Source organism: Poecilia latipinna, unplaced genomic scaffold (genome assembly GCF_001443285.1).
Source record: "Poecilia latipinna isolate Pla-1442-1.1 unplaced genomic scaffold, P_latipinna-1.0 Scaffold869, whole genome shotgun sequence".
NCBI lineage: Eukaryota > Metazoa > Chordata > Actinopteri > Cyprinodontiformes > Poeciliidae > Poecilia > Poecilia latipinna.
The window spans coordinates 65699-89835 of record NW_015113485.1 but is presented as its reverse complement, the minus strand read 5'-3'; the positions used below and the strand labels follow the sequence as shown (position 1 = coordinate 89835).

General features: G+C 40.7%; 1 protein-coding gene across 1 annotated transcript; it reads right to left on the bottom strand.

Moving 5' to 3' along the window:
* Nucleotides 1–3887: 3887 nt before the first annotated feature.
* On the bottom strand, nt 3888–24070 carry LOC106957050 (potassium/sodium hyperpolarization-activated cyclic nucleotide-gated channel 2). Its single transcript, XM_015048228.1, has 9 exons — nt 22039–24070; nt 15068–15274; nt 14595–14808; nt 14277–14438; nt 11488–11706; nt 9339–9485; nt 9013–9253; nt 8769–8933; nt 3888–8382 (listed from the first exon to the last, which is right to left on the bottom strand). Exons 1-9 carry the CDS (start codon nt 22752–22754, stop codon nt 6155–6157), a joined length of 4299 nt encoding a protein of 1432 aa, XP_014903714.1. The 5' UTR covers nt 22755–24070; the 3' UTR covers nt 3888–6154.
* Nucleotides 24071–24137: the final 67 nt, after the last annotated feature.

The following is a 24137-nucleotide window of genomic DNA, read 5'->3' as shown; positions in this document are numbered from 1 at the left end:
CTATTATAATATCATAGACTGTGCATGTGAATGACATATACAATCTCCACAGTGATAAAATTAATACCTCTTAACAATTTATTAAAACAGTGATCTAAGTGTCTATCTATGCTGGTTTGCTGTAGAACAGAAAAAATAGACTATTTATCTCTGTAATGCAAAGGGCAATAAAAGTGACAAGTTTGTCTTTAAAATCTGTACAAATTACAAATATAACAGATCCTGGAAAGCTATTGAAATCCACAAATATAAATTATTATTTCGTAGTTTTAACCCAGAGCTAAAGACGTTATTTACCTGCTTCTCAGCCATGATTTTATTGAGAGCAATGCACCAATTTACAAACCCACAGCTGAAAAAGAAAGGTTTATTGTCCTCAATTCAACAAACATGTGGTACAATTAACCTCAAGAAACTTTATCTAAGCTTTTTTCTTCATTAATTTAATTTTCATTTAGAAATAGATGCAATTTGCAACTCAAAACATACGAATATGTTCCTTAACCGTTATTCTGTGTTGTGATACCTGATCTGTTGTGAAATTTGTAAAGCCTGTAAAGCCTCTCAGCCGACTCAGTCTGGAGGAGTTACCCTCAGCCTGTGGTTGAACTTGCAGCAGCAAATGCAACCTGTTTTAAAGCAGAGCAGGAAGGATCCCGCCGCCGTCTGTTTGTGGATTGACTGCTGCTTTTACTCTCTCTCTCTCTATAAATGTCTACATTACAACACTGTGGTACAGCAAAGGATGAAAACAGTCATTATTTGTCTTCTGCCTGGTGGTCTAGTTTGTTTCCAGAGGATAAAGACTTCTCTTTGAGTCTATTTCAGAGCCAAAATGACAGGCAGCAATTACAAGGCCTGTTTTTCTGCACACCACCTCTATTCGTGGTTGCAGATCCAGGCTACTTCTGGCAACATTAACCTCTGCAGTGCGTTATTTGTACTTCACGGTGGCCTCTAATATTCAGTTCACAAAGTAGAATTTCTCTAAAAGTATTTGTTTCTCTCCTGTTACGATAAAGTTGGTTTAAAGCAATAAAACGGCACTTTTAATTCATCTTTCTCCTTCCGGTTGTGTGTGAATGATTTTTAAAGCACTTCCGCCATCTAGTGGTCACTGTGAAATCTACAACTCAGATTTTCCTGAAGGTTAAAAAAACTAATAAAAAATATAAATATTAACATCTACACTCAATTTGCAAAAGTTTAACAGCATCCTTGACTGTTCCAAATTTAACACCAATTACAATTTGGTTTTATTTAATTCATGTGAATAATTCAAGCAATGTAAGTACAAAAATGATTGTGGCCTTAACGTAACATTTTGTAGGCAGTACCTTTTGAAGGAACAAGTGATTTTACGGTGCCTGGAAAAGTGGGAAGAAATTTCATGTCAATATTTTCCAGATCTGAGAAGAAAATGAAAATATCACAATTTTTGCCAGTAACTTCAGCAGATACAGAATAAACCTCTTTATGAAATTCAGCTCTACTGTCTCACAATAGAAGGGCAAATACTTTATATTTGCCCTGTATTGACTTTTATCAAGATTTTTATCAAGCTAAGCATAATTTTTCTCATACATCTGAAATTACAGAAGTTATTACATTTCATACCAACAAATCTGCCTTCAGTATCTGCAATTCTATTGATTTTCCATGTATTAAAGGCATTCAAAATGAGATTAGATGAGGGTTTCTGAATGAAAATTCAGCATCACAGATTGTGTCTGTAAATAAACTGCAGTGGTATTCATACAGCAATTTTTTCTACAGCTACTTTACTGTACATGAATTTGTAATCAGTAGTTTCAAGCATGACGAGAAGCTGCTGCAGACTCCCTGACTACTAATGAGAGCAGAGAGAGAACAAATGTGAAACAGTGGCATCGCAAACGAAGGAGAAGCAGGTATGTCTCTACAAATCGAAGGCTGGGATTCAAACAAACCTTCAAGGTTCCCAAATTTAACCTTGAATCTGAATGAGTCTGGTCTCTGCTGGGAGGAGAAGGATTAAGGTTCCAGGAGAAAGAGCATCATGACAATCTGCGGAGGGTTTTCGTTAATGCACACTGGAAGTTGTTTTATCGCACATTGGTGAGGCTGAGTCACAGCCTCAGTTTCTCAAAGATCAGAGTCACAAGGGTCACACTCAAGTTTGAAGTGGTACTCCATGTGAATCCACCCTGACGACGCAGAGGAAATGAAGTGAAAATGTGTAATCATTGGGTAATTTTAGGGAAACCAAAGGTCGTGGTGACGGGTAGTTTTCACTCAATGTGTACTTCAGCTTAAATCGTCAAAGAATTCTCTCTCTACATTTTAACCAATTTTTGTGTTATTTTGATTAATTGAAATGGAGGTTTTGTGGCAGAGGGCGGGTTGTATTTTATATTTTTCTCTGTTGCAGCATACGGGAGATTCGATGAAATATTTAGAAACTCTAACTGAACAGAATCTGAAATGTGGAGAATCTAAGAAGGTGCTTGTTTGGTTTCAGATCAGATACCCTTGAGCTGTGCAGATATAAAGCAGAATGTTTTTCACAGTGTCCTTGGAAATTCACGAATTACCAGTATTTTTCTGAAACCCTTACATTGCTCCCTTAGAAATATGACTCTACATTGTGTTTTACTGAAAAGACTGAGGGTTGTTAATATGTCTGAGAGATAAACGTGATAACCTAGCTTTTATTTCATGGGTGAGTAATATCAAATGACTTATTCAACTGCATATGAGTCACGATTGAAGTAACCTTTACCATGCTGACAAATAATGTTAAAATTAAAGCCACGTCCTCAGCAACACCCTGAAAACTACTCACTGTATTGATCATGTGTCAAAACAGCTGCTTATGTATGGATGCTGATTTACAGGATTATCATTAAACACTGCCGGTCCATTCCTTTTCACACATGTAAAAAGCAAAAACTAATTTAACACCTGGAAATGTTGCCTGTATCCTGACAGGATTAATTAGGGTTGTGGGGACGGCATGAGAGCAAATATGTGTAGTATGAGCTGAATGGTGCTTACAACTATAAATTTCCTCAAAGTGGACTTTTAGAGCTTTTTAGAGTTTTGAGTTTCTCCTTCTCTGACTTCCTGTAGCAGACACCTGCGCTACAGTGGAAGTGATAGCTTGTAAATTAGCAGGAAGAACAGTGTTACAGTTGTTTTCACCTCTGCTTATGGTAATTTGTGTTCTTTGCAGGCGCTTTCACACTTTAGCCTGAGTGAAGAACGCACTCTGCAAGTTTATTAAGTAGGCTGCTTTTTTTAAAAAATAGATTTATCTGAAGTTAAACTCTTTTAGCCATCTAAGCCTCATCAAAAACGACCTTTTTAAAGATACTTAAATATCCAAGAATGACACGTTAATCTGAAATGAGATCAAACAACTGAACACTTTTCTGCAACAAATATAGCAACTCTGGCTGCAGTTTGCAATTTTAAACAATGTTGATCAATCAGAGCAATTGTTTTATTAAGATTTAAAATAAAGAAAAACAAAAGAGTCAACTGCTATCTGGAGGTTGATGTTGCATTTGGAACGGCGGCGTCGTTGAAGTGTAAAGACATATTAAAAGAAAGTGACTTAAACATAACAAGCTTAATGTTTTTGAGTGGAAACCATAAACTTTAGAAAATTTGATCAAAAAGGAAAACCTCCAAATCTGACTAGGTTTCACTGGTTCTGAAACATTCCAATGCATAAAGCAGCTTTTAAAATACTTATCCTTTTCCGAACTCATGACATTTTACAATACGTGTTCATTGTTTCATGTTTTGTCCTTTTTGATTTGTTTGTGGTGAAAAAACCAAATGTTTAGTTTGAAAATCTAAACGGCTCTGAGCTTGGGAATGAGAATACAGGGGAACGCAAGTTGATACTAAATCTGTTTTATTCTTACATCCAGATGTACACCAGCAGCAACTTCTCCTCATCATCATTACACACATTACCATCATCCTTAGAGCCACACTCAACATGTTCATTTGGCAGCATCGTTTGCTACTTTTTCTTTTCAAAAGCTAAAGCTGTGATAAATAAAAATAAAACATTTGGTCCTTAAATATATATACATATATAGTCTAGGCAACATGGTATCAAGGGTCAAGATTGAAATGTCTTGTTGCTACCCACAGAAAACATCAAACATCACTGGAAACGGTGCTGAAACAGTGTCACACGGCGACATAAGGAGGGCGCCGCCAACTGAAGACGAGGCCGACGGCAGTGGCGAGCAAAGTGTTGGGCAAACCAAGAGAAAGAGGGAGAGGGAGTTTGCGAGCGTCAAAGGAACTGTTAGCAACCAGAGCTGTAAAATCAGATGAAAGGCAGCGAGACAGACAGAAGATGAAAGACAAAGGGGCCGACGGTGAGGAAGCGCACAACAGACCCACACTACAGGAAGCCGGGTGGAACAAAATCATCTGAGCCTCGGTGCACAGCAGAGCAGCGTTGCGTCGCGCACATAGAAAAAAAGCACAGTTTTACAGAAGCTGTCAGCGTGAACATGTAGGTTTTTAGGATTTCGTATTGTTCAAAAACTAAACACCACACACACCAGGGACAACAAAACTACCAGTGTACTGCTCCTAATTATTCAAATTCATATGAGCATCAAGTTTACAGTGAGTTTCAGTAAAGTTGTTTTCTTTTCATTCCGATGAGAAAATATTACATTTTGGTGAAGAATGGTAAGCGAGAGGGAGTTGGAGCTGGAAACCAAGGAGTGTCTGCTGCTCTATCACAGTGACCTTTCACCCCAACAGCAATAAAATGATCATTTTCTCACATTTACAGTCACTGCAAAGAAGATTTCTTGTTACCAATGAGTGGAACTGTTAATAAATATTGCTGTAAATAACCCTGCTGAGTTGGCATGGGCTGGTTTGAGATTTTAATGGAAAATTTGTGTTAAAATACCACTTTTTAAAAAATTAAATATGCCCTCCATGATCCAATTGCTTTCATTTAAATAAATAAGATAACATAAAAATAATAATAACAAAACAATACTGATTTATAACATAGATTTTTATAACATTTACTTGGCAGTATATTTATTTTGAAACGCCAAAGTAAAATTCTATAATAAAAACTGTTTAATTTATTGTTAGGTGCTAAGTAAATGTAATTGCTCTTCATTTATTTATTTTTCTCTGTAGAGAAACATATAGTTCATTCTCCCCTTTTACTATTTAGGTTTACGGTTATTTTCATTCAAACAAGAATTTTATTTTTGATAGGGAACATGACAAAAGATTAAAAGAGTATAATTATTTAAAAAGACAACATTTCTGTCTTTATTTTCATTTTATCAAAAAAAAGGCATATTGAAAATTATTCAACCCTTTGTCAATAACGAATGGAAAAGCCTGAATAGGTATGGCAGCCATCAGATATTTCTTGTAACTGCTGACCAACTTTCTACACATTTCCACTGGTTTCTGATAAAAGCAAACGGGTATTTTAAATCTAAGTCTGCCAGAGGTATAAATAATTGTGGTCTGATTGATTAATCAAGCTATTTGTTCAAATAGGACATGGAGTTGATTATCATGTAGCATACCAACTATTGTTGTTAAACAGTTACCTCAATAAGACTGATAGGTGGCACCTCTTTCATTTTTAAGCAACAGGATTTGTCTTTCTTGGTAAAAAAAAAAAAAGATGCAGCAGCTTTCAGCCAGCTGTTCAGCAGCAACAGCTGGACAAGGGATAAAATATTTTTTTAAGAAGTGCCTGATTAAAACCTCAGGGTACTCTGACCTGCCCATGCCTACCCTCATCCACTCCGTAAATACAGTGCAACGTATTTCCACTTCCGCTTACCTGCTTGCTCCAACAGTCACTAACACAGACACGAATTTATACATTTGGATGTTCAGTAGACGCTCCTCTTAGCGAGTAAGACCCACTGGTTGCTCCCATGAAGTCCTTCCCAATCGATGGCTTTGCTGAAAGTCCCATGAAGACCTGATATTCTAAGTCAACCACATCCTAGAGTAAATTCAACATGTATGAACTGTTCATGTGAGATCATGGGCTACCTGGTGGCAAGTTTGACTCAAGTCTGCACATCCATGGCTCTGGTATTTAGCACTGGTTGCAGCACAAAAAGTCAATGAAATATTTTTCCTCCTCTTACATGTTAGCAGGCAGTTTGTGCCTTAGTCCCTCCGAGTCTGTTCTGGTGACTGCCAGCTGAGGGTCTTTCTTCCCCCCTTTTGGCGAGGTGGGTGTGTGTGCTGTCTGGTTGGCTGCAGCGGTGGAAGCTTGTTGATGAGAGGCTGTGGTGGTGGAGGAATTGGTAGAAATGGAGGAAGGGTTTGAGGAGCTTTGGCTGGGACATGAAGTTGCTGAGGATGATGTCGTTGAAGGGCTTTGTTTGGAGCCTGAAGTAGGACTATGAGAAAGGACAGGAGAGGTTTGCTTCACAGGATGAACTGAGAAAGTGACTTTTGTTGGAGAGTTTGTAATAAGAGGTGTTGAGGCTGGGGCTGATGACTGAATGGGGTTGAGAGGGGAAGTCTGCTTTGGGGTCTTGCTTGAGGCAGAAACCCTGGGTGAGCCAGAGACGGAGGGCTGGAGGCAAGGTGTGGGGCTCTGGGACTTACTAAAGGAGGGCCCAGAAGGAGACGGGGACGATGTAGGAGGAAGTGTCTGAGTAGGAGTAGAAGGTCGGGTGCGGGTTGTCTGAGTGGGAGTGGGTATTGGTGACACAGTTGGGGTCAAGGTAGGGCTGTGGCCAGACAGCGGAGAGGCAGAAGGAAGTGTGTTGGATGCTTTGGCTCTGGGGCTCTGGGGATGTGGTGGAGAAGAGGAGAGCACAGAGGATGGGGGAGATGAAGATGTAAGTGATGATCTGGGCCCATAAGGTTGAGCCAGAGGAACTGGGGTAGAAACAGCTGAGGGAGGAGGTGTGGAGGATGGAGAGGGAGAGGAAGAGCGGGGAGACGGTGTAGGAACCGGTTTGGGTCGGGGTGTGGACAACGGACTTGCTGAGGGTGGGGAGGAGCAGCAGGACAATGTCGAAGGAATCGGCTTTGGTCGAGGTGTTTGGGTAAGAATAGGTGTCGGAGAAGAAGGAGTAGGTGACGGGGTAACAGAGGAGAGAGAGGTCTGCTTTGGAGGGGAAGAAGACGGCAAGAAAGGTGTAGAGGGGATGTGTGCAGCTGTGGGCACAGAGGCTGTGTTTGCAGGGATTGCCTGTGGCACAGCCGGCTGAATAGGACCTGCGGCCTGTACTTGGGCATTCAATGGTATGTTTGTCACCAGCTGTAGTGTAGGGTTATTGGTCAACATGCCTGCACTGCTACCTCTTGCCAGCTGTCCTGCCAGGAAAGGAGCCGCCAACAAATTCCCTCCAGAGGCCTTCCGATGGAGAGGAGGATGAGGTTGCACAGCGGCCCAGGAGCGGTGAGGAAGAGTGGGCTGCGAAGCTGACAGGAGCCTTGCCTCTTGGGTTAGCCTCCCCAGTGCTGGCAGACCCTGACAACTGCTCACCCCATGACGTAGAAGAGCCTCTTTGGCACCCTGCTGACAGCTGATTCCATCCGATGGGCCACTGGAGGATGCAGGTGGGTTGGTGGGTGGTACCTTGTGTAGTGGTGAGCCTGGAACTCCTGCCGGTGGTGTTACAAGTGCCCCAGCTCCAACTGAGGGGTGATCAGCCTGAAAACGGGGACCATAGATAACCGTCCGTCCTTGCTGAACAGAAGTTGGTCCAGAAGAAGCTGAAGTGGGTGGTGTTTTGGCAACTGGAGGTGATGTTACCCCACCTGGAGGACCCATAGTTGAGGGTGAGAGTGGAAATCCTCTTGGGGAGAAGCCACTCATTCCTCCCATTGCCATCATCCCAATAAGAGAGCTCACTGAAGGGCGAAGGGGCTGCAGCACAGGAGCGCGGGGAGGAGAAAGAGGAAAAGTGGATGAGGGTGAAGGAGAAATCATAGGAGACGGCAAGAAGAAACCGGCTCCAAGAGCATGCTGCTGCAGCTGCTGAAGCTGCTGCTGTTGCTGCTGCTGCTGGTGCATAAGAGCGATGGCTACATTACTGGTTGCAGCAGCCGTCTGCAGGGGAGCATGGACAAGCGGTGCCCAGATGACAGGGCGGGGACGAGGGGACACCGTGCCACTTCCTCCAATTATCCCGCTCCTTCCTGCGGCAGCAGCTGCGATGGTGTCCTGCATGGCTGGCATGCTGTCATGCTTCACAATCTGCTGCACCAGCATGCTGTCGCAGGAGCCCAGACCACTTGCTGCAAGGCCAGCTCCAGAACCGCCTCCACTACGGCCTCCGCCACGACCCATACTCCCGCCGAGAGAACCACCTTGGGACGACTTTCGCAGGAGCATAGAGTTCTTCCTACCTGTAGAGGAGTAAAACCACCAAATTTACTGATCTGTCTCATTTTTTACGACCTTAACCGTGGTTAAGCACCTTAACTGTGCTAAAAACACAAACTGTTTTTAGCATTTCTTATGCCTCTGAAGGCTCTGAAGACTTTTGTGCTCTATATAATTGCTATTTCTCACAGGTGAAAAAGGTGCTATTGAAATTAACCAGGGTATAAACCACTCTAATAGAGAGATCCAAGGTGAACAAGCTAATTTGCTTTTGTCTTCAGTGATCCTTCTTTTTAACCCATTTGATGACAATCATGAAAGAGCCTGGTAAATTCAAGAACACAGATTGATAATTGCATTATTTAGAAGAGTGAAAAGAGAAATAGCAACCAGAAAAATCAGAAATTACCAATGCGGTCCAAACGGTCAACAGCGACCGTTTCAAAGGCTCGTCGCATCATTGGGTGTTCCTCCAGAACCTCGTTAAAGCTGTCCACACTGAGAGAGTACAAGCGACAGTATGTGTCTGCGCGGACGCTGGCTGTTCTTCGTCCACGAGTAAGCAAGCAGATCTCTGAAGAAGAAAGGAATGCAAGTGAATTCATAAAACAGCTAAAACAAGCATTTATTTTGTACGAAAACAAAGTCCTCACCCCCAAAGTAGGACCCATCACTCAGTTTGGTTTCCTTGTTGCCTCTGGTCAGTACGCTGACCCGTCCATGCTGGATGAAGTACATCTTACGACCAACGGTTCCTTCACGGATGATGAAGTCAGCTGGCTGAAACACCTCAAATCGGAGCTTGGTCAGCACTGCGGTCACAAAGTTGGGATCGGCGTTGGCAAACAGCGGCATGTTTGCCACCAGGCTGCTGCAGTTGAAGCTGACAATCTCCTAAATGAAAATAAGAAGAGATTGAAAGTCAACACGATGCGCTGGAGGCAGGAACAAACCAAGTGGGCGTTCATGAATTCATCACCTCTTTCAGTGGCTCACTGAGCTCTCCCAGAATGTTCTCCTCATCGAACATTTTACCCTGGAAGCGATGCTCGTAATACTCGTGGATCTTCTGCCGCAGATCGGCAGGAAGCTTGTTGAAGGACATGTACTGCTCCACCTGCTTGTACTGCAGTTACAAAAGAAAAACATTCACTTCGAGAGGTCATTTTCGCAGGAAAGCAACCGCTTATTGAGTGAAATTAGCTGCTTTATGGAGCTCCACAAAACTAAACAACTAATCATAAAATCCCTGATTAATTTCATGACAAACCACCACACCTTGAGACTGTGGTTTAGTTGAAGTTTAAAGGGGAAACCATAGTGATGTAGATGAATCTGGAGGGTCTAATAAGTGGAAGCTAAAAATAATAAATTCACAGTAAGTCTTTGTTTCTGTAAGCCGATGAGGCCAAACTGGGACTCTCAAACCAAAACAGGAGGCTGTGTAGGAAAGAGCAAATGTACTGAACTCGCAGAATGACTAAATTTCGAAATAACAAACCAAATCACATTTGATAAATTTTTACTCCATTTTATATGAGCAAAGTGCAAACAAACTGTCACTGCATTGAGTCGAATAAAAACAAAAATGGTTATAAGAGGAGTTCGGTTACTGGGTAATATTTCTTATTGTGTATTTTGGCCTGTTAAAAATTACTTTTAGGTGCGTTCAGTTATAGAGGAATTATATCAACAAACTTTGTTGCTGAAATGCTATAACCTTAAAGAAATTAAATTGTGTGTTGGGGTATAAGCCTGACTGCATAGAAAGGCTGTTTGATGTGTTTAAATATGTGATAAAGTTAAAGGCCCCCAAAGCTAACAGATTAACCATCTGAATTTGACATTAAGTCTGTCACGATAAACTTTGCTGGCTGATAAATTGTACCAGAAATTATTGTGATAAACGATAATTTTGTTGTTTTGAGATCATATTTGAATAATATAGTGGTAATAGCATAATAATAAGGCAAGAACACATTCTCAATCTCAAATATCAGTAAACTTTCATTTAGCAATGGAACTGGAAGAGATTTTAAATATCCAAGATAAATAAACAAAACAACAAATAAAATGAATTTTGAAGCCTTTGTAAACAAAATTGTTTTTCAAAAAGGGGCGAGTCGAGACCAAAGCACCAAACTGAAGACTTTTATCATCTAGTTTTTGGTAGAAAGACAGAAAACAGAGATAAACGATAAATCATCCCAATGGAAATTATTGAGTTTGTTTTAATTTATCATGCGATTAATTGATTTATTATGACAATTAAACAGTTAAACCTGAGCTTTTTGCTAAAACTTCCATTAACTAAGTGGAGGAATTAACTTGTAAGCCAATAGCTAGAATTTCAAACATCATTGCTGCTGCAGGTGAGATGAAAAGATGCAAAAAGCAAGCATAGAAAAAGTCAAATGCTTTGACTTTTTCTACTAAGCAACATAAGATTTTCTAGATTCAAAAAGCATATCTGAATTTAACAATAATAAAGCTCCTCTTGCTTTTCAATCAAGCAAATGAAAGCCACCAGTGTTACCTCTCTGTTGTGAGATGCTGATCAGTCTAAACCTGTGACTTTAAATAAGACATGACTGACTGTGGAAATTAGATGTAAGTAAGTAAATTCTAAATTTACTTAGTTTCCATTCACAAATTTTAGAATAATTAACATAAAAAACTATATATTCCCATAAATTATGGGCTTCAAATATTCCCAGAGGCATAATAAACTACATGAACATTGAGCATTTTACAAAATCATTAAAGATTAAAGAGAAGTGCTAAAAAATGAGTTTGTGTAATAAAATTTTACACTCAATCTTTTATCAGTGAATGTTTTTTCTTACAGACAGGAAACAGCAGAGCAGCCACTAAAATAATGTTTAAATAATTAAAATTTTGAAAAAAAAAAGTAGACTTATATTCAAATTTAAATATGTCAATTGCTTCCTGAAATAAAAATGAGCAAAATACAACATCCTGTTTGCCATGATTATGCCACACATGATGGCCTAAAAATGTAACTCCGGGTCAGTTGCAGAGAAGCAAATTGAGCAGATCGTGCCAAATATATCTCATAAATATTTAAACAGGTGTGTAGCAGCAGATGGATGACAGTCATGTTTCACCTTTTCCTGATACTGTCGCCGAGACGAGTCCAGCGACTGTATGAGGGCGGTGGCGTGGCCGATGAACATGGCGTAGCAGGTGGCGCCAACGATCATACTGAGCATGGTGAGCCACACATCAGTCATCCCCTCGGGAGCCTGGGCGCCATACCCGATACACAACATGTGGCTCATGGCTTTGAACAGAGCGTAGGAGTACTGGACACCCCATGTGTCGTTCTGAGAGAAAGGAGGGGACACAAACGCAATGAGTTCATTATTTTAAGGCAGGGGTGTCAAACTCTTTTTCGTTTTGAGCCAAATCCAGATCCTGGATGCTCTTAAAGGGCCAATTTTGCCAGGATTTATTGATGCAACCTGTTCACAAACTGTTAAAATATCAATGAATCCTTTAGATTAAATATTATTGAACATCTTTTCAGTCCCTCCAGGATTTTGTGATTTTTTTTTTTGTTTGTTTTTTTTGCAATAAAAATCAAAGTGTTTGCCGTATTAATTTGGAAATATTTGTGATGGTAAATGCAACTTTTATTACTCCTTGTATAGATCATGGGCTATAATCTGACATCAGTTAAGGCTGAGGCAGCTGTTTAGTACAAGTAAGAAAGTTTTTGACAATCTTTGAAAAGAAACTGCACTAAACTCTAGATTGTTAGCACAAGTTGTTGATTTTGTGTAAATTTTCACGATAATTCTCAAGAAACCGTAGGGACTCATTGATATAATTTGGCAGCAAACAGATAAAAGCTGCATTGATGCATTTTGTCTTTAGTCTAGAATCTAGAGGGCCACATAAGAAGCTAAGGCGGGCCGGATTTGGCCCACGGGCCTCGAGTTTGACACCTGTGGTTTAAGGAATTGGTGCCAGGAAGCATTCTCAATTTTGTCAAAATACAGATGAATCTTGCCTCTTTTCACCTCAGAAAGCCTGGATGAGACCATAACAGCAAAACGCAAACAAAGCACCAATCCTTTCTCAGATTACCAAAGATTGGAAATGAACAAAAAAAAAAAAGGAGGGAAGAGTTGCTTCTACGTGTGTAAGTGTGTGTGTGCACCTCCTGTTTGAGTCCAATTATAAAGTGATGCTAATGGTCCAGAGGATGTGGGAACTTTCTCTGGGGAGAATCCGAACATCAGCCTGCTTAGCAACCTTTACTCATGGCAACCGCTGAGACGTGAGTCAGCTGTTCATACAATTACAGATTGACTGAAGCAAGCCTGTGGGTTTCCGTTGTTTGCATGCACCAACACATCTACCTGATGTCTGCTGAGAATTTTAATTAAACAGTCCTTCGTTTTTCTTTTTTTTTTCTCTACCTAATGATTATAGTCAATCTTATTCCAGCAGGATGCGCTGCTGCATGAGCCAATTAACGAAGATAAAGAGGAAACTGTATCACATCTGATAAACAGCTTCACTGTGTACACATCAGCTCCTCTGCCTTCATCTGAAACAAATATTGTGCACAAACATGCTCAGAAAAAGTGCAAATGGAAATGCATTCAAATTGGACTTTTAATCATTTTTGTCACATTGCAGCTGCAACAAACTTAATTTCTTTTATTGGGATTATGTGTGCTAGAGCAACACAAAATGAAGGGACACGCGGTTATCCACATTTTTACAAATAAAACTCTGAAAGTGCGACATCTGGTACTTCTAAATAAATCTATTGCAACTCCTTGTCTTCAGAGAGTTACAGTACATGTTTAAACTTAGTTTAAATTTAGCAAAGAGATTTGTTAGAGAACATCAGTGAACCAACAGCGTCATGGAGAACAACACAGGTCAGAGAGAAAAATGTAGCAATGTTTATGCCAGGTTGAGGTAATTACACAGTGTCCTCGTGTCTTTTAATATCTCGCAGACCTCAGTTCAGGGCACAGCTGCAAACTTTCCGAGACGCGGTCATTCACCTAGGCTGACAGGCCTGGCAAAGAAACAATAATCAGAGCAGCAGCCAAGAGGCTCATAGCAGCTCTGGAGAAGATCCAGAAATCCACAACCCTGATAGGATAATCTGTGGACTGGATAATTATTAGATGTGCATTCCACAAATCTGGATTATAGGGAAGAGTGCCAAGACATAAGCCATTATTTAAAAAAAAGAAAACATAATGTGTCATGTTTGTAGTTTGGGATTCAGCCACAAATGGAAAGAGGAGAAATAAGGCAAGATGGCAAAAAAAAGTTTTACCATTTGTTCCAGACAAATAGTAAAACTCTGTACACCGTAAAAAAACTATCACTGGAACTTGAACTTAAGTTAAATCTTCATTTTTAAAACATGTATACATCAGAGAAAAAAAATAGAAGAAAACAAAAAAAAAACATAATTATAATAGATATAAAAACAATACTTTCAAATCCAGTTACAAATAGTAGGAAGAAACCAAAGCTTAGTAAGTCCAAATATGTCTGACCTAATAAATTTACACATCTTTTCTCCATGTCACAAGTTCTAGTCTTTCAAAATTATATCCTTACAATTAATTCATCATTATGCAATCAACGCCATGTTTACATCCATACAGCTCTGATTCTTCTGTAGCAGAACAACCCTGAACATGCCAGACCCTCCATGTATTATTGTTCTTTTAATTCACAAGCATCCACTGTTTCATGTTATTTTGTCACCTAAAATAGCACAAAAATAAATCGGAGCTTTTGGTTTTAAGTTCAGACACTTGAGTGTTTCATTAAGCTCAACTTGGACTTTCTATGCTGTTTATCATGAAATGAACGAGTTAAATCTTTAAAAAACTGGACCCGGGTGGAGACTCACCACCATCAGGTTCTTGGAAACCCAGCAGTCAGAAGGGAAATCCTGCAGCATGGGGACCAGAAACTGGAGACAGCCGTCCCAGTGGCACAGAAGCAGCATCATACCGATCAGGTTTACAATCCTCACCATGGCACTAGCAAGGTCATAGGTCATGTGGAAGATCTGTGGAAGAATAGGGTGAATTTACAGCTTGGACTCTATTTTGCATCTTTTTTAATGAAGTTATTTCCAGCATTTAACCTGAGTTTACAAAAAACCAACAACACGCCATAATTGTCAAAGAAAGCGTCCTCTTCGTCCACGGCGTCCGCCACTCACCTCCTCCCACTGGTGGATGTAGCGGATGAGCCTGGACAGGCGCAGCAGACGAAGCAGGCTGAGGATTTTGGTGAAGCGGACTATCCGCAGGGCCCGAGCCGTCCTGTAGACCTCCGAGTCCAGACTGTCCACCATCAGGAAGATGTAGTCCACGGGGATGGACGACACAAAGTCCACGAGGAACCAGGTCTTCAGGTACTTCTGGCGGATTGCCCTGAGGTGGATAAAGATGGAGGAGAAGAGGCAGGCCTCATCTGGCTGGGCGGGTTTGTGGAAGTGAGTCTGGTGTTTGCTGGACTCAGTATTCATCAGCAGTACACTGGAACTTGAACAAAGTCCGGCTGAACCTCTTTTCCCCTCATGCATACAAATATGTCCGAACCGTTATCTCCTACTGGTAGCCAAGGAAACAGGTCGGATCTACCGATATTCTAAAAATAAAGAAAAATACACACCCATATGCTCAAACTGACCTTGGGTCAAGGAGGATCTCAGTGCTGTCTTCCTTCATGATGCCGGTCCTGAAGTTCAGAACCAGGTCAACCATGAAGAGAGTGTCAGAAACTACGTTGAAGATGATCCATGAAGGGGTGTTCTCGTCCCGAAAGAACGTGATGCCCACCGGCAGGATGATCAGGTTCCCCATCATCAGCAGCAACATCAGCAGGTCCCAGTAAAACCTGGAGGCAGAAAACCACAAACCTCCATTTTCCTTAAAGTTCAAAGATGCATCATCAACACAGACGTAAAGATGAAGAAGAAGAAAGCTTTTTTTCTGAAGCAGTGAATGATCACTGATTGTTATCATCCAACAATTTGCATGATGGTGAAAATGTCTTCAGTCATCCCTGGTGAATTTATACATGGGAATTTTGGTAATATTTGCTGGTCTGGGAATGATTTTGTTGTAGTTGATGGTTAAAAATTGTAAGAGTTGCTAAGTGTTGTGGTTGTAACTACAGCAGAAACCAGATAAAAACACAGAAAACCTTTAATATCACTGTCTGATATTAAATCAGGCTAAACTTTCCCCAGTCAGTCTGGTTTACTGTAATGGGTTCTTCCTCTCTGAGTGGCCAGTCAGCCCAGGTTTCTCCTGGGCTGATTTTAATTTAGCTTCAGTTTAAATGTCATCAGACTGCAGGATAAATACAAAATGATATTTTTGTATTTGAAAGATTACAGAAAGCCTGAAAAATGACCTATCATTGATAGTTTTTATTGTAACTTCGTAGTATATTATGCTGTAATTTTGCCTTTTTTGTACTTTATATTATTCTTATTTTTATATATATTGTAATACTTTTATCTTAGTCTGAATCTACATGCTTGGATTTCCTGTCAATTTGCTGCTGTTGCACTTGAATTTCCCCATTTGGGACAATAAAAGGTATTTTAATCTATCATATTCTCTGTTATTCCAACTTTGAATTGTTGGAATAACAACAATTATTGTTGTTATTGCAACAATAATTACAAAAGTAATACAAAAGTATTACATTTGTAATACTTTTGTAAAAGTATTACAAAAGTATTGTAATACTTTTATCTTAGTCTGAATCTACATGCTTGGATTTCCTGTCAATTTGCTGCTGTTGCACCTGAATTTCCCCATTTGGGACAATAAAAGGTATTTTAATCTATCATATTCTCTGTTATTCCAACTTTGAATTATTATTTTTTTTTAATTGTCAAAGTAAAACATACAGAAAGAAGGTCTCGATCAAACCTTGCTATATATTGCATTTAATTACAGTCCAGATTAGGCATTTTTATATTCTAGAAACTAGAACATAAATATTCTAGTTTCTAGAATAGTTAGAATTTTTTTCAGAAGTAAAAGATGTATAAAATAGATGTGTTGATAAAATTGGAGTGACATTGCACCCTGTCACACAAATGCCTGTGTGTAAAATCCAAACACAATAGTTCTGCTCCATTAAATCTGTTTAACATGCACAACATATTTTCCAGCTGTGTCAAGTCGCTCTGTTTCCACTGCTGCTTTTTGTAAGGATAATGTGCTCTGACAGCACAGTCAAACAGCAGTAAGATTTTGTCCAAATCGTGTCTACACTGAGTATTTCAGTCAATGGATTATTATAAGAATACAAATGACATTTGTATAGATTCGCTCTTTTGTAACCAACAGGAACACAGATATTTTAGTAACACCTCTGCTTTTCCTACAATCACATGTCAAAAGGACTGATATTACAGACTGATCTTATATTGTCCAGTAAGAAAAAAACACACACCACACAATCTTAAAAGTTCCTAACACATTTATCTACAATAACATATCATCTCATAAATTACATAAGCAATGCATAAAAGTTCCTCTTCATTAATAAAATACTCAAATTTTTATTTAACTTACATGTAAAGCTCTGGAAAAAAAAATAGGAGACCACTTAAACTTATCAGTTGTTCTGATTTTACTGTTTATAGTTATATGTTTGAGTAAAATTAACATTGTTTTTTTGTTCTATGAACTATTGACAACATGTCTCCAAATTTACAAGCAAAAATTGTGTATTTATTTGCAGAAAATGAGAAATGGTCAAAATAACGAAGACGATGCAGTGCTTTCAGACCTCAAATAATGCAAAGAAAACAAGTTAATATTCATTTAGAAACAACAATACTGATGTTTTAACTTAGGAAGAGTTCAGAAATTAATATTTGGTGGAATAGCCAGGAGGTTTTCAATGGGGTTCTGAGCAGTGGACTCTTAATTTTTCCATATGTTCAGAGATTTAATACATTTAAAGTTGTTGGTAATATTCAAATGGGGCATTCAGAGTGATAGATCTTTGATCATTTTTGTCTGGATCATCCAGAATCCTGCTGTAGATTTTTTTCTTTCTTCAGCTCAGGCTTCAGGGTTTCTACAGGATTCTGGTTTGTGGACTGGCAGTAATTCCTTGTCCAACATATAAACAACATCATGAGCACCACCATTCCTTTCAGTATTTTTATTTGTGCCACATCAAGACCTATAAATCTAGAAGTGCACTCAAATATGGTGGTTCCTTAAAAAATGGCGGTATAAACAAAACAGAGACAAGAATACCAAGAACTGACGTGAAACATAGAGGAGAAATATTCTCCTAACTGGACAAACTCCTTTTAGTGAGACAGGATCTGAGCCAAGACAACACACTCTAGTCATGATTTATTATGTAACGTAGAATGGTCACAAGTTAGAGGTTTAAAAAGGTCATTAAAACTCTCAAAATAGCTATTTTAGTGCTGTGGTGAGATTTATAAGTCTTGGAAAACACAGATGGATTTCTTCAAAACAACTGTTTCCTAAAGGGATAATCTTTCCCTGCTGAATAAATTTGTTCAAAATAAAGCTTTAGACAGAGCTTATGCTCCTGTAATAAAAGGGGAGTCAATAAATGTAGAGTTTTACAGTGATGAATAAGGAGTCCCTGCGCACACATTATAAATCAATCTTTTCATCTTTACGAACAAAAGAGATCCTTAACTGAATCGGGAAAAGAGAGAGGAATGAAATGAGAGGAAAAATAACCTTGGGAGGTCTCATCAGTCTGCATTTCATGCTTGAGAACATTTCTCAGTGACGTATTTAAGCTCTCTGATATAAATTCAGCAAATAAATCACGCCATTCGGATGTCAAAAGTGATTAAAGTATGAAAGAAGAGTCGATCCAATCATCTGGAGACAGTCCTTGTCATTTCCCCGTCTCCCTTTCTTCTAATCCCTTCATCCATCACTTTGACTAACTTCTCCTCCGTTTCGTTCCTCGCTGAGAAAACGCGCTGGAGCTCTGCCCTCGATTGATATTGAGCCTTAATTCAGTCAAATAATGACCTCATGGCGCGAGGCTACCACCAATACTGATGAAGATTAAGTTTGCGTGAGTCATTTTTCTGCTTCTGCTCGCGCTCCCCGTTCAGAGTTTGTCATTTATACTGACAGATGCATCGCTTCGTAATCACTGGCGATAAACACGGGGATTATTGACAGCAACGCAAACAAGGCTTCCTGCAGCAAAGACGGAGCGGTATTCCCGACCTCAAGCTCACACCTCGTTAACTTTGATTAGAGCTCAATAAATCTGTGAATCACGTACTGGTTGTTCATGTCGGCGCTATTTATAGACGAATAACATCCTGCGTGTTTCCAGGAATAGAGCTCGGTCAAAATATGTCCTTTTACGTTTTAAGCCAAACGACGGGTTAGATGAAAAACACTCATGAAAAACACTCGTGGAGATTTTCTGCTGTAGCTTTGCAACAAACATTAAAGAGATTCAGCTGCACTACTTTTGTGATCAGTTATTTATTTATTTTTTTAAGAAAATTAACAGCAAAAATTACTGTTTTTATTTATTGCTTTTTTGTTAATAACAACAAAAAACTAGAAACATTTTGATCAAAAACAGTGCATGCATGTTACATTATATGTCTCGTGGTTTGTGTAAAGAAATGTGAAGAAAAAATGACTGAATGATTGATGGATGGATGTATGGACAATAAGCTGAATAAATTAAATTTACATGCTTGGCTTATTTCATTGTTGTTTTTCCAATGGAGAATCCAGAAACGTAATTTATTAGCTCACATATAAAGAACAGATTAATTTTAAATATTTTTATTACCTATGAATCAAGCACCTTGCAGCTGCAAATCTAACACGTTTCTTTTCATTGGGGAAAATTCAGTAACCCAGGTTTTAATTACAAATCTCTGTTCAGTCATAGAGTCTGGAAGAAGGATGTTTACTTTGCTTACTGTAAAATCCCTGTTTTCTTGTGTTTGAGCTGCCTGTTCTACTTTTATTAATAGGATTTATGTTTGTTTTTTAAAACAACGTTTGAAGAATTGTTGCATTTAAATGAAGGTTTGATCATACTATCCCTAGATAGTCAATTAAAGATCTTGTGTGCATATATATTTAGTAACTTGGGAAATTTCTTCTGGTCTGCTTCAGCTTTTTGCATCCTGTAAAAAAACATTTTCCAACTTAATTGAAATATAAACATGATAGGTAAATTATTTGTTTCAAAACAAAACCTTATAGATGATATTTCTGACCTCATTTCATGGGTCACGTCCTTGATTCAAGCAAGCATACCTGCATGTGTCTGTACTCGTCGTGTTCGCTTGAACTCCACACAAATAGGAATTGCAAATGCAATCAAAGATGGTGTCTGCCGCCTCATCAGCATTCCCTCTCTGAATACGAACAGCTGCTGGACGACCGCTGACCTGCATCTATACCTGCTCAGCTGATGTCAAACTGAACACTAATTTTTTTACTGTAATTGAGGCCAAGTGTCTCCTGAGGAACCTGTGATTGTCTCCCTGCTTGCATCTGTCCACCACCATCCATCATCTTTATAAAAGCTGTGCACAAACATAGATTAATTGTCATTCACTTGATATATTCTTGTAAGTGAAGGAGGAGTAGCTTGTCTCTTTATGTAGGAAGAGGGGAGCTTATCAGCACACTCAGTAATGATACCCCTACATGCACACACATTCCTACACATATCCTGACAGACGCTTTCGCACAAGGATGATTCAAATGAGGTTGTTTTAGCTGTAATTTACTTCCTCTTTTCTGCCACTTGGCCATGCATAATTCTTCAGGTGTCGCTCCAGATCACACGTACTTACAAAGTTGTATGAGTGAATAATGCATAATGCATGCTCAGTCTGCATAATTCACAGTAAGTATAACGCAGAAATCCTAAATTGTCCTCTTGCGACAACACTATCAGCATCTCCGCACCTCCCCTGTCATCCTTCTGCTCACCTCCTCATCAGCCTCGCTCATCGTTTCACCTGCGACGACGCCCATCCCTCACAGCTCTGGGGCGATCATCGCATTGACAGACAATATACACAAAAAAATTACACAGTCTGTGTGTGCCTAATGACTCAAAGTGGGCCAGGAGCCTTGGGGATCAAGTCATCCATTGTTGCTGCAGTGTGTCTGGAGATTCAGAAAGCTGTCAGTCCCTCCAACGTCCACCTGCATAGTTCTAGAGATTATAGTGAGAAATGCTCCTAAACAAGCCTGGATTAACTCCCCCAGTGAATATCTACCTTTATATGACAGGATAGAATAAAAAATATATATATGACACATGTTATTGCTTGATTTAGGAAAATGCATGTGAACAGAACCAATAAAATTTAGTCAGATTTAAAACGAAGTCTCACTTGCATGAGACCAGAAATATGTCATGTAGCAACTGGTTGCTAAGCATCTCAGGAGCAGGACTCCTCCCCAAACACAACCAAAGACACCATCCTCACCAAAGGGGGCGCTCTCCCAGTAGTACTTACTACTGGGAACTCCCAAGTACAAATAGAAAGTACCACAAGCAACACTGAGTTAAAAGAAAATGTATTTTTGGAAGTTGTCTATGTTTTTTTAAAACAGAATTAGGATTATTTTTTGCACCGCTGAACCAAAAATGACGTCCATTTTTCTCAATCAGGTCAGGTTTTTTATTCTAATTTGATTTAGAGAAAATTACATTTTGTGACATTATTGGTTCATTTCTGTTTATATTTCTCATCCAAAAATGATTTTAGAAGAAGAAAAAAAAAATTCTAACAGAGTGTATTAAGCAAATATCACAAGCTTGGATTTCTGTAAATTGAATAATAAACACCGATAAGGGTAAGTAGATGTAAACTGAATATTACGTCTTTATCTCCTTAAAAATCACCTTAATTTGTCGCTACGCTACAAATCAGACACAAGTTTCAGCATCATTAGCCATTTGTAACTGCAGAAAGATGCCATGTGGAGGGGGAGATGGGTAATCGTGGGTGCTTATTTTCATAAACTTGTTGTGTATATATATATATATATATATATATATATATATATATATTTTTTTTAGCATTTTGTGCCCCCCGGGTCACGGTGCCATCTCACCATTTTCACTTCGTAATGAAGGATTTCAAATAAGTTCAAGAAAATTATGGACAACCCTAACCATCCTCTTCAAGAGACTGCCTTAGGCAAGCAGTGTCTTCAGTCAGAGGTTTCTTCAAATTCACTGTGATACAGACTGCTACAAGAGATCTTTACTGTACAATAAGATCTAAGTAAAATTTGTTTCACCGAACTTCTTCACCTTGTTTTTCATCAAAGCTGCATGAATCACTATTTTTGACTGATTTTGCTGATTTTATTATTCTTTAATACACCACATCCTCTCTATCCCTTTAGCCCTGCCCTCTTCCCTCATCGTCTTCCTTCTTTTAAGCTCCAAAGTATTTCTGTGCTGTGTTTGTTCTTGAGTGTCTTTCGTTATCTTTCAAGTGTGCTTTTTAAAAACGTATCACAATTCCACTTGTTTGAACTGATTCTCCCCAAAAGAATCGGCCTTTGATGTGCTACAGGTGCCATTTGCTACCAGTTGCTTGCTGGTTGTTTTCTGTTTACCTGAAGTCACTGTAGGGGTGGATGATCCAGGCTCCTGCTGATTTTAGTCTCTCTTGCTCCATGGCAACAGCTTTGTGGGACCCGAACATACGAAGACTGAACTTATTGACTCCGGGCTGAAGCATGGCACCAAACTGTCTTTGGATGAAGGTGCTCTGGTTGGAGTTGCTGTAGTCTTCTCCGTCCAGCCCCATCCCAAACCCTCCAAGCCCAGACTGGCACGCCATCTCCGGGGTCCCCGCCACGGTGGTGTTGCAGGCCGTGGTGGTCGTCTCTGCGCCGGTGGCCACCACCATGACCCCGGTTCCGGTGGAGGAGGTGGGGGCCAGGGCGGCACGGGACGCTGCGAAGCCCACAGACCGTAGAGCAGGAGGAGGATGGGTAGAGCTGGAGGAGGAGGATGCTGCTGGAGGTGGTAGTGCCATGGGTAGGGTCCCCGGGGTGGTTGGGGTGCCTGCCGCACGAAAGGGGAGGCTGTCCCTGGGGGAGGAGCTCATGATGGAGGGGCGGCGGCCTCGTCCACTCATGGAGGAGCTGTCTGCACTGAAGGAGCCCTTCTCTCCTTCCAGAGAGGCCTGGGACAGCCGGTAGCCCGGGGAGGGCAGGCTGCCTTTACTGCGCCGCTTTGCTTCCCCATCAGTCCGCCTGGGCAGGGTGTCACCCCCGGAGCCCCCAGCGCTGCCAGGGGTGCCCACACCTCCCGCCACCCCATCCATCCCCACTCAGGGAGAATGGTGTTATAACCTGTAGGCTGTGATCACCTGTTCAGATTATCCTACATAGGTAAAGATGTCTCTGTCGCTTTTATTAAAACAAAAGATGATGGGGGGGAAAGTAACCCGAGTCTGTGTTCATTCTCCTGGAGCTGCTTCCTCGCACCCCCGGCCTCTCTCCGGTAATGTGGCCATCCTTACCTCCGTGCCCTTGGAAATGGCCCCACGCAGATAATTGAATTCTTTACTCTTCCCACTGTCACGCCAGCAGCCACATTTTCACCCCCACTTCAAGAGTCTCGTTTGTCCTCACAGATGTTTCTCCATCGTTCCTCCTTCCTCGTCCTTGAAAGGTTGCTCTCCGCCAGCGGCCCTCCCTCTCCTCTCCACAGCCGCCCTCGGCGCTCCAGCGCCAGTCATATCGGCACCGGCTTTCCGGTCTGCTGTAGATAAGCGTCCTGGTCGCTCACTGACCGTCGCCGTCGCCTATTTCTCCACACCACTCGTCCAGTAATGCCTTTTTTCACCTCCAACACACATGTCGTTACGTAAGGGATGCTTGGGTCGGAACATCCATCCGAGGATGAATGACAAGGACACTCGCTCCTTCGGTCGCAGCAGAGGGACTGTTATTGCACATAAAGTATCGACCAAAAGAGACGCTCACACTCCGACGCGCACCGATCCATCCTGACACCGCGTCCACAAACACGCACACGGAAAATGAGACATGGTCAGCGGGGCGCACACAAGCCAAATCAACCCCCTAAAAATCTCAGCCCATGCTTTTTCGGAAAACACGACACGCAGTCATTTGTCAGCATCTGAAGAGAAATGATGATGGAAGGTGCGCTGGAAAAAAAAAAAGGGGAAAGAAAGTCCACCCGTGACTGAAGCGCTCACAGACAGAGGGAGCGGAGAATGTTAACTTGGTCCCGTTGTTCGCGTTATTTCAGGCTTTCAGAAGCAGCTTCAGTTTCCATCCGCACTTCACACGACTTTCAATGACATTCTGTCCAGAAAACAGGCGGCGTCCTTCTCCGAGAGCAGATACATGTCTCCAGCAGGCAGAAAAAGAAAGCGGCTTTGTCCTCACAACTCCGCAGAATCAAGAGTATCCAGCGCAATTATTGACAAAAAGAAAAGAGCAAAAACAAAACAAAACAAAAAAAGCACTTGTTGAGCGTTTTAAGGTCTTTCGCGCAATTCGCTCCTCTCTCTCCGACAGCCTGCACGTCCACACAGGCGCGCTGAAATGAGAATTAAATAAATAAATCTGCATATAAAGGTCCGGATCTAATCGTCCTGTTACCATGGCACCCGCATCCCCATCATCCGCTAACCCCCCCCCACAAAGGCCGCGTGCGCGGCTGGCGCAAGACGCAC